This window comes from Acartia tonsa, chromosome 11 (assembly GCF_053477335.1).
Source record: "Acartia tonsa isolate MP-2025a chromosome 11, ASM5347733v1, whole genome shotgun sequence".
In the NCBI taxonomy this organism is placed as follows: Eukaryota; Metazoa; Arthropoda; class Copepoda; order Calanoida; family Acartiidae; genus Acartia; species Acartia tonsa.
The window spans coordinates 32221074-32241707 of NC_137270.1; the positions used below are offsets into that span (position 1 = coordinate 32221074).

General features: G+C 32.4%; 1 protein-coding gene across 1 annotated transcript in view; it reads left to right on the forward strand.

Annotated features, from left to right (window-relative positions):
* LOC145332230 (uncharacterized) overlaps positions 1–20084 on the forward strand; it is a 28740-nt gene extending 8656 nt beyond the window's left edge. Inside the window, exons 3-14 of the mRNA XM_080177183.1 lie at positions 7244–7345; positions 7842–7940; positions 8566–8672; positions 9094–9180; positions 12242–12344; positions 13215–13275; positions 13798–13859; positions 14049–14131; positions 14875–14915; positions 15766–15848; positions 16222–16286; positions 18426–20084. Of these exons, the coding sequence (XP_080033309.1) occupies positions 7244–7345; positions 7842–7940; positions 8566–8672; positions 9094–9180; positions 12242–12344; positions 13215–13275; positions 13798–13859; positions 14049–14131; positions 14875–14915; positions 15766–15848; positions 16222–16286; positions 18426–18501 (969 nt within the window). The 3' untranslated portion in view covers positions 18502–20084. The remainder of the gene's footprint in view (positions 1–7243; positions 7346–7841; positions 7941–8565; positions 8673–9093; positions 9181–12241; positions 12345–13214; positions 13276–13797; positions 13860–14048; positions 14132–14874; positions 14916–15765; positions 15849–16221; positions 16287–18425) is intronic.
* Positions 20085–20634: the final 550 nt, after the last annotated feature.

Sequence of the window (20634 nt, forward strand, 5' to 3'; positions counted from 1 at the left end):
AAAGCGAAGATTTTATACAATTATGATCTGTACGTCCATCCGTACATCACAGCGAGCTCTTTTCGTTAATTTATGCATGTAAAAATTGGGATCTCCTGCAGTTCACGGTAAAATATTGCTGGTAACGAATATTGCCAAAAATCTATGAATTTTAAAGGCTCCTAGCTGCCAAACGACTGAACGTACAGATCATACCCGCACACCATTTTAAGCGGTATAAGAAGGCCTACAAATAATCTGGAATAGCCAAGATTCAGTGATGCACAGGGAAAGCTTCACTGAAGAAAAAACGCATAAAATATGCCTTTTTCGCGCATTTCTCTGCACTGCGAGATAATTATGCCTTATTGATTTATGGCTATTCCAGATTATTTGTAGGCCTTCTTATGCCGCCTAAAACAGTGTGCGGGCATGATCTGTACGTTCAGCCGTTTGGCAGCTAGCAGCCTTTAAAATTCATAGATTTTTGGCAATATTAGTTACCAGCAATATTTTACCGTGAACTGCAGTAGATCCAAAAATTGTTCTTTCGATTTCAAATTTTGTATGATGATTAGTTACGATTTAGAAAGCGTATTATAAAGCCCCACTTTCATTTAAATTATGCTCCTTTTTTTACTTTTTTTGGCAACTTTTTTTGTATAATATAATTAAGCAAGTCACAAAATGTAATTATGTCCTTAAATAGAATCCTATATTTACATAAATTTGAAAAAGATAACATACAATTTTGTTTATACTTTTGGATTTATATTCTGCTTACTAATTTTTGTCAATCTACCAGTGATAATGTTCGTTTGTTCTACCGTTTAATTTCAGACCTCTTTATTTTGGCGCATTCAAAGTGAGGGTAAATTTGTTATGAAGGGGGTAAAATGAAGCTGTTTATAGTGCCTATAAATAAAAAGACGTCATACAATACAAATGACCAATGACAGGCCAATTACACAGACTAAAGTATCAATGGCAGGCCAGTATTCATTTTAATAGACCAATGATAGGCAAGTAATATGTATTATTAAAAGCTTCGGGTAAAATGAAAAAAAATAAGCGAGCCTAAAAATTGTTTGATGTGTCTAAACACCTCTTTATCCCCCCCTCCTCCCCGGAAAGACATACATTTCTATACATAAATGGTGATTCCTGTAGTAGTTAGGTACGATTTAGAAAGCATGGCAACTCTATGATCATTACCAAAATGTCCGTACGTCCATTTTAACATGTTGATTTAATTTTTGAACAACAATTTTTATGTGATCTAATCTAATTATCCGTTTGATCTTATTTTTAGTATGTTGATTCCTTGGACAACAAAGTACAATATTATAAGCGAAGTAACTCTATAGTCAAGTCTAAAAATGTAAGTATGTCCGTGAACAGTATCCTGTATCAAGCAGTTTTTCAACAAATTTACTCACAATTTTGTTTTGACTCTTATTCATTTATTTTCTGATTATCTAGCTCTGAAACTATACAAGTGTTAATGTCCGTTTGTCCTACCGTTTCAGTGCTTCGCTTTTATGGATGTTGTCATTCTTGTTTCTTTCCAAAAGAAGAACAACAAAACAAAAGATCTATAAATGGTAAAAATATCTAAATCTCTTATTTATCGTAACAATTACCCAATAATAAGAAAATCCTGTGTTTACTAGCATAACAAATAAACCAGTATACACATTAGTTTGAAAGTGAACCAACCATCTTACCCCCAACCCCCATAACTTAATAATTCACTCCCAATTATAATAAACAAAATTACCTCTTCTGTAGATTAGATTTAATGGTTGAAATGCTTTAACACTCCAAATTTTTACTCACCCATATGGATTTACTTTGGGTACCAGTGTAATTTACAGTCCAATGTCACCTCCCTCCTTTGACAAAAAGACATTAAGTAATTTAACGGAAAATTGAGTGGGCTTTAGATGCTTCACTTGGGCTATTAGTGATTGTTCTAATAAACCTAAATATAGACCGATAATCCTAATACTTATTAACCATTATTCTTTTCATAGACAGGAAATTTATATTAATAGTATTTCATTATAGACAGTTGTCTGCGGATATGATTATAGAAGTTATGACAGCATGCAGATTTTTTTATATTTTACAAGCTTACATTGAATTACTCTTTCGGTGCGTTTCCTTAAAGTGCACAAGAAGGAGTTTTTTATACTGTGATGTCTTAACCCTGCGGGGCTGCCTAGTAACCAATATAACCTAATCTAACATAAAGTAATAAACAAACAAACAAACAAAATATACCCCACCACTTATTCTCTATTTATTTCAAAGTTAGGAGGAAAGTACTTGTAGGAAAAACGCCAACCTTTCATATCCTTTTTTTACAATAATATATTTTTTGAAGATTAATGTATAAAATCACCTTATCTAAAATAATTTTTATTGTCTTAATAATTAATTGATAATGATTGAAACAAAAGAATTAATTTGATGTAGAAAATTATATTTCTTTTGTTGAAAACACAATAAAAGAAATTAGGTTTAATTAACTTTGAGATAAGAATATATAAGATTTTGATTTCTATATATATTAATAATCATCTCATCTTAACCAAGTATATATAGGCGCAGCTTACAAAAGGAACCTCAGAATCTGCAGCTACCCTAAGCCTCACCCAGTTAAGGCCACGCACCTTTTTTAGAAGCCGCATTTTCACTCATTCGCCTGAGCTTTAATATAGCTGCAGTCGCAGCCGATATGTTAAACCGCGCGGCTTGGAAGACATAACAGCCACAGCCTCACTCAGCTTGAGACACAATCAGCCGGCTGTTAAGCACTGATCTTAAGAAATTTCTTATAATTTAACATACGCTCCTTGAGGCCCTTGAGGCACTGTATTAAATTACAAAAGATTTTTTTTTTGGGGGGGGGGTACCTTTGTTTTTTTTCTAAAAGCGAACACCCCTCTCCAAAAAAAATTGGAGGTGATACCATCCATGGACAGCGTTAGCGAGATCCTTCGGACAGACAAGCAAACATCCTGTTACTTTTCCTTACAAAAATTTATTTTTTGTTTGTTTTTACCAGTTTTGCGCTATTATGGACTAAATATTTCTCTTTATATCTATGAATCATACATAGGTGAACTTTTAAAATATAATTATGAGTCATTTTAAAGAAAATAAATACAGGTTTTGAGCAAGAATTCTTGTGTAGATAAAATAAGCAATTTTCTGTATATCCTTTAACATTAGCATAGCTACTCTTTAAATGACTAAACTACATAACTTTTGTGTCCCTTTTGAGGAAGACGATTCATATGACGTCATATAAAGGGAAAAGAAAAAGGGAAAGGGGGGGGGGAAATCTCTTCAAAAGAGATGGGAGAAAAGGGAATCGTCTTCCTCAAAAGTGACACAAAAGTTATGTAGTTTAGTCTTTCTCTTTAAATGGAGTTTCTCGGTACATTCTTTATTACTAGCGGCTTTGCCCATAGAATTTAGGAGCTCTGTATATTAATGGGCTGAGAGAGGCTAGTAAATAGCTTAAAACCATACCAAGACTTTCATCTTAAAATAAAATAGCCTAAAACCATCACGGAACTTATGAGAGAAGCTTATCTAAAATAGAGAACCCAATCGGTTTAGTCGTTATGAAGATTTTAAGATGCAGACAAATTTCCCTTGCTACTTTAGGTAAGTTTCTGATGTAAATTTGGGGGTAAAAGGATTGTAAATTAGTGCAATTCCTCTTTGGATTATTTAAAACATTTTCCATTATGGCTCCGAAACCGATTAATATCCGCTGGTTCTCAGCCATACTGAAAAATTATGTATAACATCGTATTACAGACAATTTTCCATAATTAAAAAAATCTTAAAAATAATAACAGTTTTGTCTTATTCCTCTCGGGGCAACAAAACTCGAGTTAATCTTATATTTTTTAATTTTAATATCCGCGGAAAGCTTTCTAAAATACGATGCGATAAATACCATTCTAGAGTATCTTAACAAAAGAAAATTCTATGTAATTTTGTGAAATAGAAAGCTTATCTAGTACCCGTGGATATAGAACACGTGGATATATTGACAAACGAAAATTTGTCGTCAATTTAGTTAGATAATATGGGCCTAATTTATTGTCAGTTCGTTCATCTAGAAGAAGTAGGGGGGATAGGGTAAAGGGGGTCAATTTAGGGTATCGTTATTTTAACCAACTGCGAGTATCATTTTATCAGAGTACATGAAAATTTGGTGCAACATCCATGTAATAATGTATCGATTCTAGTATCTACTGTAAGTAAATTGTTCCAACACGCTATCTATCAGGAAGGAAAGGAGGGAGAGAATAATGATAGTTAATTTAATCTACAATCCTTACTTCTCCTTTGATTATAATTTGAAGAGAGCAGGAAAAAAAACTATGGAAAAAAATTCACTAGCCATTATCGTATCCGTGCAGTTATCTTTCATAGAGGGAGGGGACATTGGGCTGTTTAAAACACTAGTCCTCAAAGTTTTATAATAACGTTATCTTTTTTGTTGACTCAACAACTTTGGAGAATTAATGAATTTTGATTGGTTGGTTCATTAAGTTTAGTGTCCAAACGCTTCAACCACTAATTGTAATATACAGAAGGAGTAATAATGTCTATCATCAATAGGGTTGTATATCAATTTATCGGCCATTGTCTTATCCCTTTAGATCCCTGGCTATCTCTGGTGTAGAAATTATTGTTGTGCTGGATAAATTTAGAAATTGTGTAATACATAAATCCAACGGGACAGGGAGACATTTTCTGATACAAGGTTTGGAAATACGGAAAGTGTCATGTGTGACGTCATAAAAATATGTCTAAAAAGGAAAGATGACCGCAGAATTGTGGAAGGAAACACACGACACTTTCCGAATCTCCCAAAGGTTTAGATTTAGATTGAAATTTAACTTTAAATGAGAACTATTAAAAACAACCAATGCAATCATTTGATTACACAAACTTTTTTTGGAAGTCTTTAAACAGCACATAATTATGTTTTTGTCATGCATCTGACATAGCAGCAGTAAGCAAATATTTCCTGCTACATAACTTCCTGTTAACTAGCGGATTTTTCTTTTAATTTGGATTAATGTAGGGGGGAGGGGGTGTGGGGGTTGGAGAAATTTTATTGTAATTTATACTGGTCCAGAAAATTTTTTAAACATAATATTTAATTTGCTGACTGAAACTTTAAGGAATTTAATTGTTTTTTTTTATATTATTTTTTATAAACTTTCAGTGTTAACACTTTTCAACCAATGACTATACTCAATTAATCTTCCCTTTCTTATCCCTTAAGATCCTTGGCTATAGTGATCATAATTTTTCTTGATAAAACTTGTTCCTTGTCTCTGGCAATCCTTGCCAGACACCGAGAAGATTGATTCAATTCGGTAAACAAGAACAATAATTTTTAATACTTGGCAGAGTTTGTAAAAACTATACAGAAATTATATTTACTAAGATAGGTTAAAGGATTAGGACATGTTGAAATTGTATTAGTAACACATATATGAAAATAAATACATCTTAAAGGCTTAAATTAAAAAAAATAAAATAGCCTAAAATCTATATGAAGCTTACCTAAAGTTGAGAACCTAATATGTTCTGTAGTTATTAATATCTTAAGCTTCAGACAAAAAAAACTTACTGTTTTTCATCAAAGGATAATATTTATTATTACACCTTTTATATTTACCTTTTTTCTATTCCTTATATGTTACTAGCGGCTACGCCCCTAGAGGCCTCTAGGGGCGCTTGAGGAGAGGGGAATCCAATTTGATAGCCCAATTTCTTATTTTAGACTTTTAAGAAAAGGTAAAAAAAAAATTTTTTTTGGGGGGGGGGATTTTTTTCTAGGGGCGATTTCTCTTAGGAGTGTCGGTCGTTGTACCCTCCCCCAAAATAGTTATAAACCTTCCTGGGACCTATGAGAAGCTACCCTGTTAAGGAGAACCCAATCGGTTCAGCGGTTAGCGAGATCCTTCGCTACAGACAAAAAAAGCTTACTACTTTATATAATAGGACTAGCGGCTTCGCCCCTAGCCTCTAGGGGCTTTGCCCCAAGAGATGACAACAAAAAAAATTTTAAAAAAATAAGAAGAACTAAAGAAATCTTCTACAAAAGAAATTTTCTACAAAAGAAATCTTCTACAAAAGAATTCTTCTACAAAAGAATATTTCTACAAAAGAATTCTTCTACAAAACAATATTTCTACAAAAGAATTCTTCTACAAAAAAAAAAAAAAAAAAAAAAAAAAAAAAATGGGGGGGGATTTTTTTTGTTTTTGGGGGGGTTGGGGGTGTCCCACCCCCCAAAAAAATAGCTTAAAACCACCACAGGACCAATAGGTATATACCCTGAAGAGTAGAATCCAATCGGTTCAGCGGTTACCGAGATCTTAAGGGACAGACAGACGGACAGACGGACAGACGGACAGACATCAAGCTACTTTGTATTATAGATAACCTATTTTACGTATATTTACTAAAAGATGTTGTTTCATTTATTTTATAAACGAACATAAATGTAAACCCTTGTAGTAGCTATGCTCTCCAAAATGTCAGATATTATATTATTTTTGTTCAAGTTTGGTTTAAGTTCAATTACATTGGTCGACCATTTTTTAAATTTTTTTTATTATAGAATTATGATTTGTCATTTTAAACACGCAAACCTTGCTCTATTCTGCTTCGTTTCCCTCTCTCGGTCTGTTTGTTTGTATGTAACACGTGTTTAATTTTGCCAATATTCCAGATATTTAGTGTTGGTATATTAAGTTTTCACTGGGTAATAGTTTAATTTAAAGTCATTAAATCAATTCACCATAAACTTATCGTACATTTATATACAAACAAATTTTATTGATATGGTTATTTTATATGAAAATTTTCTTCCCAAATGGCATTTTCCTAAAAGGTAGGAAGTATGCTTCAATGTGTGTTTACCCATTGTTTTCATACAGGCCATATAAGTAAGACAAAAATAATGATCAAACCCTATATCCTAGTAAAATATTATCCGAAAAATACAAATCTTATTATTAATGGTTACACAGCTCTGCATCATGCTGCTATTATTGTTTAGAAAGATGATCTTGGTTACACAGTTCTGCATTATGCTGCTATTAATGTTTAGAAAGATGATCTTGGTTGAACAGCTCTGCATCATGCTGCTATTATTGTTTAGAAAGATGATCTTGGTTACACAGCTCTGCATCATGCTGCTATTAATGTTTAGAAAGATGATCTTGGTTACACAGCTCTGCATCATGCTGCTATTGCTGGAAATGTTGAGGTTGTTTCACTTCTTATTGAACAGGGAGAAGCTATTGACGCTAAGGTGACCTTTTTTATTATTTCTTTATTAAAAAAATAAATGACTTCATTATAAATGATTAATGTGTAATGCAGCTATCTTTTTAAATTTCATCCAGTTTAAACTTATGTAATGGCAAAATATTAATATGAATTGGGTTTTTTTTCTATTCTTTACACAGTATTATTCTATTTACTTGGAAAGTAAAGGCAGACTTCAAATCTGTTCTGTTGCCCAACATTCGTAATAATTATTCCAGTATCATTTCTAAACCGATTAACATCCGATGGATTAGAACCGGTTTCTCAGCCAAACTGAAAAATTATGTATAGCATTGATATATATTTAGTTTTCTATTAATATAAAAATGTACAATCATGAGATTAAAACTAGTTTTTTTAGTTCATGCTTTTTGCATTCAAGGGCTAAAAAACTGGTTTTAATTTTATAATTGTACATTTTTATAAAAATAAAGCTGTTTTTTAATACGATGCAATAAATAACTATTATCCTATGTTAGGGTCAGGATGGAGCAACTCCCCTGAGATGTGCTGTACAGGAAGGACAGGCAGGGGTTGTGGCTGTTCTGCTGGCCAATGGTGGCAATGTCGAAGAATTGGTAATTAGTCTTGAAACATTCGACTGCTATTTTAAATTTATAATAGCATAGTGTTGGATATGGGAACATTCAGATCAGTTATCCTTATATAGAAGTAAGAGGATGTATGTTTATCTGTCCGTATGTTTGTAGCTAAGGATCTCGCGTTCCGCTGAACCAATATGGTTACAGTGAAGCTTCCATAGGTCCAGGGGAGGTTTATAACTAATTATGGGGAATGTACCTTTAAAGAAAAATCGTCTATAGAAAAAAATCTCTTCACGATTTTTAAAACATTTCTTTTTCAAAACTAAAATTGAATTTAAAGAGTTGACTTCCCCCCACTCTTCCCTTAAATGCCCCTAGAGGCTGCTAGTTTTTGTAAAAGATAAAATAATAAATGTTTATTTACATTATGGCTTCGAAACCGATTAATATCAACTGGATTAGAACCGTTTCTAAGCCATACTAAAATATCATGTATCGTATTGTATTATATACAGTTTTCTACAAATATAAAAATGTACAATCATAATATTGTATATTTTTATATCCGCGGAAAGCTGTTTATGATACGATGCGATAAATAACAATTATTACATTTCTTATGATATGTATTTGTTAACTTAAAATGTAAAAATTACAGGATGAAGATGAGTTGACCCTTCTTCACTGTGCTGCAGACGCAGGTCATGAGCCTATTGCGCGCCTTCTACTATGTAAAGCTCCACACCTTGCCAACCTTCAGTCGAGGTAAAAAGTTGTCTTTATAACATTTCTTAAAAGACACAATTACCAGGGATCTAACCTGATAAAACAATGGCCGATAAAATGATGTACATCCCCTATGATGATACACAATATTACAACTTCTTTAGATTGATGATAGTTGTTGAAACGTTTGAACACTAATAAACTAACCATTTAGAACTCACTAAAGTCCCCAAAGTTGTTAAGCCATCAAATAAGAAAACGTTATTATAAAACTTTTTTGGACTAGTATAGTAAATAGCCCATTGTCCCCTCTATCTCTGCACAATAGCACTATATTTAAAATTTGGCTTCAAGGCGTTTGACAACCTTACTAGAATTCAAAAAACATCTTCAGCTAATTATAAAAAATACTTTCTATCTTTTTTAATAAGTAAAATCGACCTCCATTTTTCTGTTTTAGATCTGGTTGGACTCCTCTCCACAGTGCCGCAGTTATGGGACACCCACACATAGTTAAACTTCTTGTGGAATACAGTGCTAATATAAGGTACAGTTATTATGGGACACTCTCACATAGTTAAACTTCTTGTGGAATACAGTGCTAATATAAGGTACAGTTATTATGGGACACCCTCACATAGTCAAACTTCTTGTGGAATACAGTGCTAACATAAGGTACAGTTATTATTGGACACCCTCACATAGTCGAATTTCTTGTTAAATACAGTGCTAATATAAGGTACAGTTATTACGGGACACCCTCACATAGTCAAACTTCTTGTGGAATACAGTGCTAATATAAGGTACAGTTATTAAGGGACAGTGCTAATATAAGGTACAGCAACGTCAAAGGGGGTTGAGGGTGTAAAGGGGTGTTTAGTATTTTACTCCTGATGTAGTTAAAGTTAAAATAAAGTAGTATGGTTTTTTAAAACTCTAAAGATCTTGTAAATTGCTGGTCTGAATGGGTCATACTTTTCAGGAAAGCTTTATAAATATCTTAAGGTGTTTTTAGGCTATTACCCTCTCGTATTTCCCTAGAGGCTAGAGTGAAGCAAGAAGTACATTTAAACATTTAAAGTAAAAAATAAAACAAATAGTGCCTAGAAATGTTTCATATCTTGTTTGTATATTTTAAGTGTGTCTTAAGGAAAAAAGAATGTTTTCTTTCTAGTAAAAAGCTACTCTATAACGTTAATCTGGTGGTTTTCTGCTATTTTATTTATTGTGTAAATTCCCCTTACTAATAAGCTACAGGAGGATTTTCTTGTGATAATTATATTTTAATTATTGTGTTAATTCCCCTTACTAATAAGCTATAGGAGGATTTTCTTGTGATAATTATTCTAAGGTTATTTAATTATTTAATTTATTTATTTTGTTTAACCTTCTGTTTTTCATGGGGATATATATGACCCACTTTATTTGTGATATATTATATAGTTTGATGCTCATGAATGCTGTCATCCTTGTTTCTAAATTTGTTTACATTATAAAAGGTGAAAATGTTCTAAACAATTTTCTCGTATTCATTCGAATCCGGTGGATAGGAACCGGTTCTCATCCATACGAAAAAACTATGTCTAGCATCGTATTATATCCAGCTTTCTAAGAATATAAAAATGTACAATCATAAGATTAAAACCAGTTTTTTTAGCCCGTGCCTTCGGCACCTCGAGGCTAAAAAAACTAGTTTTAATCTTATAATTGTACATTCTATATCCGCGGAAAGCCGTTTATAATACGATGCGAGAAATAACTATTCTTTCATTATTTTATATCCGCTTTTATTGATGTTCTGATAAACCAAAATAAGAAAGCGTTATTCTTGTATTTATTCGAATCCGGTGGATAGGAACCGGTTCTCATCCATACGAAAAAACTATGTCTAGCATTGTATTATATCCAGCTTTCTACGAATATAAAAATGTACAATTATAAGATTAAAACCAGTTTTTTAGCCCCGAGGTGCCGCGGAAAGCTGTTTATAATACGATGCGAGAAATAACAATTCTAGAACTTTGGGGACTATTGTAATAAATAGCTAAAAGTCCCCTCCCTCCATGCGTCTATTTCTATGGCACAGGAATTGCAAGCTAGCAATATCTTGCAATAAAATATTGCAATATTTTTAGTTGAAAGGAATGACAGACAGGCACACGCATTTACCCTCCATTTGGAAAAACTTTGCTTTGAAAATTCACTTTGTTAATCTAAACAAAGACTACAAAAGGGTTATTAATTAGCATCCTAATATTTGGAAACAATAAAAGAAAATATTTTAATTGAATTCTTAAGTATTTTCTAATTATTTGAGAGAAAACGGATATTGCTTGAAGGATATCCGGTTTAAAACCAATTGGATAATTAATAAATCCATTATTTGTGGTCATCTTTTTGTCAATCTATTTCTAGAAGATGATAATATTCTTCCATCTATTTTTATCTTTCTTTTAATCATTACATATCTATCTATCTATTGGTTTATATATCTGTCAAAAACCAAACTAATCCGTTATCTATCCAAATCATTAAATTATAATTTATATCTACCCAGGCTAAATCTATCTACTCATACTCATATATCTACTCTCTGTTCAGTATCCATCTATCTATCTATCCATTCTCTTTCCTTGCCCTCTCTATCTATCCATCTGTGCGTCTATTTTTATCCAAGTATCTATCTACAGGGTGTCCCTCGTAAACTGTTTTTTTAAACGCTTATTACTCCCTTAATATTTGAGCTATCTTAGTAAAATAAAAAGTATTTGGCAGCCTACTACTGACCATTTTATGGGGTAATGATGAAAAATCCACAGAATAAACAGGAAAAAATCTACGAGGTATTACATAAGAGGTTCATTTTATTGAATTTAGACTAACACGCAAGAAAATATTTGCTTTGTGAACTTTAGGATTAGTTAGGGTCCAAACGGCTGTACGCTCAGAATTTCTAAGCACAAAAATAGAACAGGCTTGACATTGCATACCAGAAATTCGCAATATTCAAGAATCTGAAGTGTAATATAAGTGAACAATATGTAAAAATAGGCATAATATTGATCTTCTTTGTTAATTTTTCATGAGAGCTCACTTCAAATGCACACAAGAACCTGAAATATACCAGTTTTTTTTAATTATACTACAATGCCAGTTCTTATAATGTCTGGAGTAAGTCTTTGTGATTCACCGTTTGACCACCAGCTGCTTTTAAAGTTAACTAAGGAATATTTTTCTTGTGGATTAGTCTTATATTCACTAAAATCAGCCTGTTATGTATTACCTTGTAGATTTTTTTCTGTTATCTTTGCGGATTTTTCATCACTATATCATTAAATGGTCAGTGGCAGCCTACCCAAATACTTTTTATTTTACTAAGCTAGCTCAAATATTAAGGGAGTAATAAGTGTTTTTAGAAAAACCAGTTTACGAGGGACACCCTGTAGAATCCTTTAAAAATCTATCTTTCAAGTTATCTATCTGTCTAACTAACTATCTATTCTTTTATTAATCTATATATTTGGAAATAAATAAATAACCTAAGACTTGCTTATCCATCTACCTAATTATCTATCTATTAGTATTCATGTATCTATCTATCAATTTAGAATCCTGAACAACCAAGGGAAGACATGCCTTGACTTAGCCAAAGACAGAAACAAGACTGATGTGCTAAAGATTCTGGAACGGCTGGATCAAATCTATCAAACAAGGAATCATTTCACAGTTAATTATTATTAAACAAGGATGACAACATCCATAAAAGCGAAGCACTGAAACGGTAGGACAAACGGACATCAACATTTGTATAGTGTCAGAACTGAATGATAATAATATAAATGTATAAGAGTCAATACTAAATTGTAAGTAAATTTGTTGAAAAACTGCTTGATACAGGATAATGTTTATGAACATACTAACATTTTTAGGACTTCATTATAGAGTTGCTTCGCTTATCACATTATACTTTGTTGTCCCATGAATCAATATACCAAAAATCAGATCAATCCGATGATTAGATCACATAAAAATCTGTTGTTAAAAAAGTAAAAAAAATCAACATGTTTAAAATGGACATACGGACATTTTGGTAATGATTATAGAGTTGCTGCGCTTTCTAAATCGTACCTAACTACTAAAGGAATCACCATGCAAAATTTGAAATCGATAGGACAATTCTAACATACCTAAATTAACGAAAAAACCTATCCGTTACGGACGTACGGACGGACGGACCGACCCTAATTATAGAAAAGCTACGCTTTTAACAAAACCCATAGTGCTTATATAAAACAAACCCTAAGAGAAAGGAGGAAGGGGACATGAAGCTGTTTATAAGCAATTGTCCCCAAAGTTTTATAATAATATTTTCTAATTCGTTGGCCTAACAACTTTGGGGACTTTAATTTGATGGTTCAATAAGTTGAGAGTCCAAAGGTTTAAACCACTAGTTGTAGTCTATAGTATGGGTTATTTGTGTATATACAATGGCTATGTACATTAATTTATCGGCTATTGTCTTATCCCTTTAGATTCCTGGGTTTTGGCCTAAAGTTGTAAATGTGAAATGACCTCTGGTCCAGGTTGGAGGCTGCAGAACGGCAGGACCAGTCTAGAAATCAGGATCAGAATTCTCACCAACAGGAATGACAAAATCTTTCTCAAAATAATCGTTTTCCCAATGTGTGTAGCCCTGATTCTCTGAAGTTAGGATTCAGAAGCACATGGAGACTGAAAGTGGGAATCCTTTGGTCAATCTTAGATTGTGGTAAGCTGCGCGCACATCTGAATGTTACATTTTTAAGCTGACCCGCAATTCTCATGGTTGCTACCATTTCTCAGTTTTCCAATCGTTAAAGTCATCGTATTATCTGAAATTGTCTGTTTGGGGCTGAAACCCCTCTCACCCACCCCCCCTCCCATTTTTAAAATGAATTTAAAATAAGGGAAGGTAAATTTTTATTTATTTTATTATTACCTTAGATCAGGTCAGGTTATGTTATTAATGGTACTGGAAGCCCCGCAGGGATCTGAATCCACAAGTATAATACCCCTAGCGTGGTTAAGGGAAAAAATTAACCCCTCTCCTTAATTTTAATTTATTTGTATCAGTTCTTAAGAGGCATTTAATATTAGAGAAAGATTGACATACGCTAAATGAATTAGGCTCGCAGTGGTAACGCACAGCACTCTAGGCAGACAGAGGCTACACAAAATAATTCAGAGGTACCAATATTTTCAGTGTAGAAGCTGCTTTATAACAAGAAATGTACATATGTTCGTGGATATCTATCTGAAGCTTCTCTGGAGTGGTTAATAAAATTTAATTAAACATACGGAAATAGTAACAAAATAGATTTTTATTTGATAATATTTTTTTTGTTCTGAAACTTGAAGTAAATATTATTTTTTTAGGTGCTCCAAACTGAGCAAAGCCGCCAACAGGGGGGAGAAGGTTCAAGTACAAACAAACACAAACTACAACACTCTAAATCTGAGTAAGAACAGGATAGATAGATTGATAAAAAAGAATAGATCACTCGGACCAGCTGACCGGCTCATAGTGTGGCTGAGATGGGTTTTTAAAAGATGCCGCGTTTTTTCTCGACATTTTTTACGCTATGAATAACAAGCGCGGCATTCGCAAAATCTAAACAGAGTATACAACTTAAGAATTCAAAATTTTAAAATTATTATTTTAGCCATTTGTATAATGTCTAATATAGCTCTAAAAAGATATATTAATTAATATGCAGCAAAAATTGATTTGAGATAATTTATTTTTCTTTTAAAAAGGCTGTACCAACAAAAGCGAAATAATTAAATAAATAGTTGTATACTCTGTTTAGATTTCGCGAATGCCGCGCTTGTTATTCATAGCGTAAAAAATGTCGAGAAAAAACGCGGCATTTTTAAAAAACCCATCTCTGCAAAACAGATTTTCTAAAATTTAAAACAAAAGGGTATTCCATATAATAAATGTATAATAAGTATAGATGTTTAATCCAGAAAACTACCTGGCCAAAGTGGTAGAAACTATTTTCGTCTGCTAGCAAATTGTTTTCTTTTCTTTAGTAGGACTCGGTTGTGTTTATATTTCCGACGCTATCAGCTTATTAAAAATAGAAATCGGGACATTTTCGCCTCCCCGGGGGTAGAGTTACATATAGCTCATGTCCCCTCTATTCTTTTACTTTAATTTTCATACAATAATTCCGAATAAATTTTATTTTGTTTTTAGATGTACAAGTGAAAAAGAAAGCGCCTCATCTTCGGGAAGAAGTAAGTTTTTGTATTTTCATATTATGACAATGACCGACAATCAATTCATAGAGTAACTATACATTGGTCAGGGAAGTCTTTAGGAGAAAAATAAGTCGTTTATCTCTGATACTAGCCGAGTAAATCGCGGATTGTCCTAAATCACAATCATTAGAGCTATGTACATCTGCGTTGGAGTGGTGATTTACCTCAAAGTGCAAAGTTGAGCATAAAATCTGCCACCTTCACTTTTGAAGTACATCAAAATTATCCCTGTTTTTCTTCTGTTTCAAAATGTGTTTTCGAAGGTTTAGGTCCCCTGCAGTAGTTTAAATATCTACATATATTTAGGTAATAACATATTTTCTCGTATTCATTCGAATCCGGTGGATAGGAACCGGTTCTCATCCATACGAAAAAACTATGTCTAGCATCGTATTATATCCAGCTTTCTACGAATATAGAAATGTACAATCATAAGATTGAAACCAGATTTTTTAGCCGGTGCCTCCGGCACCTCGGGGCTAAAAAAACTAGTTTTAATCTCATAATTGTACTTTCTATATCCGCGGAAAGCCGTTTATAATACGATGTGAGAAATAACTATTCCAGTTTGGCTTCGAAACCGAAAAATATCCTCAAAATTAAAACCGTTTATCAGCCATACTGAAAAATCATGTATAGCATTGTATTAAATCCAATTTTCTACGAATATTAAAATCATAAAATTAATACCAGTTGTGTTGGCCCGGTCCTTAATTAGGCCTCTCGGGTCTAACAAAACTTGTTTTAATTTTATAATTTTTCATTTTAATTTCCATGGAAAGCTGTCTATAATACGATAGGATAAATAACTATTTTCATATTTTAGTTGTCTACCGTAAAAGTTTAGTCCGTCGTGTTTTGGAATGTCCGGTCTGTTTAGAACAAATGACAAACAGAAAAATTTTACAGGTAAAAAATATTCATATTCAAAAAAATGGTCTTAAACCATTCCAAGACTTAAATATAAAATAGATATGAATGACTGATGAATAAGTTAATTATATGCTGGATAATAAAGCAGCTGATGGTGCCTGATAAAAATGACGTCATACAATACAAATGACCAATGATAGGCCAGTATACATTTTACTATTGGCCAATTACAATGTAAATTGGCCTGTCATTGGTAATTTGAATTGTATGACGTCATTTTTATTAGGCACTATAAGCTGCTTCCTGAATGATCATTGGTTTAGGGTATATATAGGTTAAGAGCGTTACAGACATTTTTATATCCGCGGAAAGCTGTTTTTAATACGATGCTATAACTATTTTTGTTTAGTGTATGAACGGGCACAACGTTTGTGATGATTGTCGACCAAAGCTCCAGTCTTGTCCACAGTGCAGGTAGATAGATAGATAGATAGATAGATAGATATATTGTAGACCAAAGCTCCAGTCTTGTCCACAATACAGGTTTCTTCTGGCTCTACTTTTAACATTAGAGTAAAACAATAGAAGGCGGAATGGGTTAAATAACTGTATGTCCACACCCCCGAGGACCCTGTGTCAATAGCGTCGGGATTATTGCCACAGCCAGGTCACTAGCAGCTAAAAAGGGTCCCCAACATGAGAATCCAGGTAGTTTTTTAGTTATACATCTATATTTATAGATTTATTCTTTTGACTAAGGTTCTTAAGGGATAAGACAATAAACGATGAATACACATCCCCAATGATTATAATTATATTTATACCCTTTTTAATATTTTTACTTGAATACAAATTTTCTTAGCTCAATTTTTTTGAAGTGTGGCTTTCAACTAACCAATAACGTGCAGCTAGATACATCTACTTGAAAAGTTATTTATTTACTGCGCAAATAAAAATGTATCAACACAATAATTAAATTAGCTTTATTTTTTATCTCGACATGTCCAGTTTCTATTTGATTTAGATTTTGATTTATTGACTTCATAAAAACAAGTGTTCATGTTTTTTTTAAGCAGTGGCGTACAGAAGGGGGCAAAAGAAATGGTGTTGGATATACACTGGTCCACTGACCTCTAACAAATATAAATTTGTTAACCCACCCCAAATACTTTAAAATCCCTGAAAAGGTTGTTTGCGCGCTTCTTTTACCCTCGGGGAAACAATTGAGGCTGGAGGGTTTATCCCCCCCCCCCCCTGTCTTTAAACTTGAAATACTAATCCTATTTAGATCCCCCCTCATTCCCAATAAAAATAAGCTAGGACATCCCTAAATCCTGCGCTACTAAAAAGATACTTGTAGCTGTTACATTGAAATTATAGAATTTTATTATCTACGGGATTTTGATTATACCATGTCTATTGCTAAGTTGAAAATACAAAAATATTAAACTTTCGTAAAGATAAAATAATTCAAAGTAAAATATGAAAAGCAAATAATAAGGTTCTTTATCATTATTTTTTAATAACAAGAAAGTTATATGCTTAAGCAGCGTAACAATAACAAAAACCGACTTTTTACATGGAAACAAACATTTAATTTTTGGTAGGTATTGACAATAAATACATTTTCATTAGAAAACATAGAAGAAAGTATTAAACACTTAATGGTTATATAGATAATCAAAAACCTTTTCTCCTTATATAAAATAGACAGGATGTATGTATGTCTGTCTGCGGCTTAAGATCACGCTAAACTTAGAACCGATATGGTTCTCCTTTATAATGAAGTTTCTCATAGGACCAGAGAAGGTTTGTAACTTTTTTTGGTGAGGGTGCCACCAATTTCCGTAGAGAAATAGTCCCTAGCAAAAAATAAACCTCAAAAAAAATATTTTTTTTCTTTCTTTTTAAAACTAAAATCAAAAGTTGATGGCCTCCCCTTCCCTCTTGTGCTCCTAGCCGCCTCTAGGGACGTATTCCCTTGCCAAATAAAAAGTTGCATCATGTCAAATTATAGAGTTGCTGTGCTTCTAAAAAACGTGATTTTGGATTAATTAATTAAACAAAAGATAAAGAAATGTGAATATCTTGTAATTGACTTGACACGAATAAATTTTAATTTAAATGTGATTTTAAATTAAATTATAAGGAGAAGTAATCAAGTTTTTTTAAACTTTTTAATTCACTCTAGTTAAATGTACACTTTAAGGAAAGGGATGGAAAAGTACACAGGAGGACATTTTTTCCTTTGAGTGATTTCTCTTAGAAGGGTAAAGGTACTAACCATATAAAAGAGCTATAAACCTTCCCTAGACCTATACAAAGCTTTAATTGTCAGCAGTTAGCGTGTCCTTAAGGCACACACAGACAGACATCCTGTTACTCTTATTAAAGAATTGAAAATTATGCCCACATCTTTCTTAGCAATAGGAAGCATCAAATATAGTGTACCTTCTATTCTTAAGCAAGTTTGCATTTCCTTTAATTAAATCTTAACTAATTTTAATGGTGTTATGGAAAATGGATGTATGTCTTTTTGTTTTACATATTAGTTGGTGTATATTAAAAATCTATATAAATTAAACAAATTGGTTTAACCTTTTTTTATTTCAGGGTTGAATATTCCGCCATAGAAGTGAGAAACAGAGGTCTTGAGGAACTTGCTTGCTCCACCTCCCTGGATCAATAAAGCTCCCCATCCCTGGATCAATAACCATGAATTTCTGCATCCCTGGATCAAAATAAAATAAGCTCCACTTCTTTGGATCAATAACAACCAGCTCTACATCCCTGGATCTATAGACATTAAGCTCTACATCCCTGGATCAATAAACAACCAGTATATATCCATGGATCTATAGACATTAAGCTCTACATCCCTGGATCAATAAACAACCAGTATATATCCATGGATCTATAGACAATAAGCTCTACATCCCTGGATCAATAAACAACCAGTATATATCCATGGATCTATAGACATTAAGCTCTACATCCCTGGATCAATAAACAACCAGCATATATCCATGGATCTATAGACATCTACATCCCTTGATCAATAGACATTAAGTTCCACATCCCTAGATCTATAAACATTAAACTCTACATCCCTGGATCATAAAAACATAAATTTTGCATCTATATACATTAAGCTCTGCATTCCTGGATCAATAAACAGTAAGATCGACACCCCTGTATCTATAGATATTTAGTTCTAAATATATCCTTTGATCTATAGACATTAAGCTCTACAGATCAAAAAATCTCCTGATTAATAGACATTAAGTTCCACATCCCTGGATCAATAAACGTTAAGCTCTAAATCCCTGGATTTATAGACATCAAGCTCCTCATCCCTACATCTTTAGACATTTAACTCTACATCCCTGGATCAATAAAAAATAAGCTCTACATCCCTGAATCAATAAACATTTAGCTCTATATCCCTGGATCTATAGACATCAAGCTCTACATCCCTGGATCTATAGACATTAAGCTCTATATTCCTGGATCTATAGACATTAAGCTAGCTCTACATCCCTGGATCTATAGACATTAAGTTCCACATAGCTAAATCTGTAAACAAATAGCTATACATCCCTGGATCTATAGACATTAAGCTCCACATCCCTGGATCTATAGATATTTAGCACCATATTCCCTTCATATTCATCTCTCTATACCCCCCCCCCCCCCCGCCATAAACCCCGAAATTCCTTTTTTTAAATAGCTTAGGGGATTTATACGGGATTAAAGAAAAACCTGAAATAAGGGTCCAATATTTATTTATATCATTATACAGATTATATAAAAATGCCAAAAACTAAAATAATATCTTATATTGTGAACCGCGAAGCTTTGTATAAAATAATTTAAGAAATACCTACATTTATTACAACTAAAATATATTTATTATGTTATTGTTAAACCAAAGCTCATTATAAGTATAGTGTAAAAGTGTTTGTATAGTTATAGTTATCTAATTGTTCAAAGTGAAGCTTTCCTACAATTTGGGTGTGTCCGTAAATATGTCAGTCCGTCTGTATTGAATAGAACCTCAGACCTGTTGAAATCGTCCTATCGTTTTCAAACTTTGTTTTAAGATTCCTGTATTAATATAATAATTGAATCTTTCGATTTTTCCAAGTTGTCTTATTTGTTAATAGTTGAGCTTTGCATTATGAATGTTATTATCCTTGTTTTTTGAAAATTGTATGTTTGATGTTTATTTGTGTTAAAAACTTAATAATAAATGTACAAATTAATGTATAATATATAATAAAAGGCCTTTTATAAATACTTAAAAACTGTTGCTTTTGTTTTAAATGTTATTTTAGATAAGAAATTGTTTTTATGTTAATATTTATTTTTATTTTTTAGGCTTGTAAGTAGCAGAGTTACTCTTTAAGTAATCTTTGGTCGTACGTCCGTTCGTCTTATTGGAGTTCTTGTCTTCTTTGTTAATTGAAATGTAAAATTCTTAAAATCTAAATAGTCATTAAGAGTGATTTATAAAATTTGATAATTGAATCATGAAAATTAAAAAAATTTGATTAACTTTGAATTTCTGCCTCTATCTTAGATTTGAAATGTTGTTAGCTTTATATTGTTGCGCTACTTATGAAAATAATTGTATTTTGTTGTGTAATATTTAATGTAACTAAAATTATAAAAGTAATAAATAATTTTAAAGTTTTCTTTTCTTAATTTTTATTGAGAAAGTTACATTTTAATTTACTCTTTAGGATATGTAATAACAGATAAATTATTTCTTGAATAATGCATCATTATTTTCATGTACTTTAATAAAGCGCTACTCGCA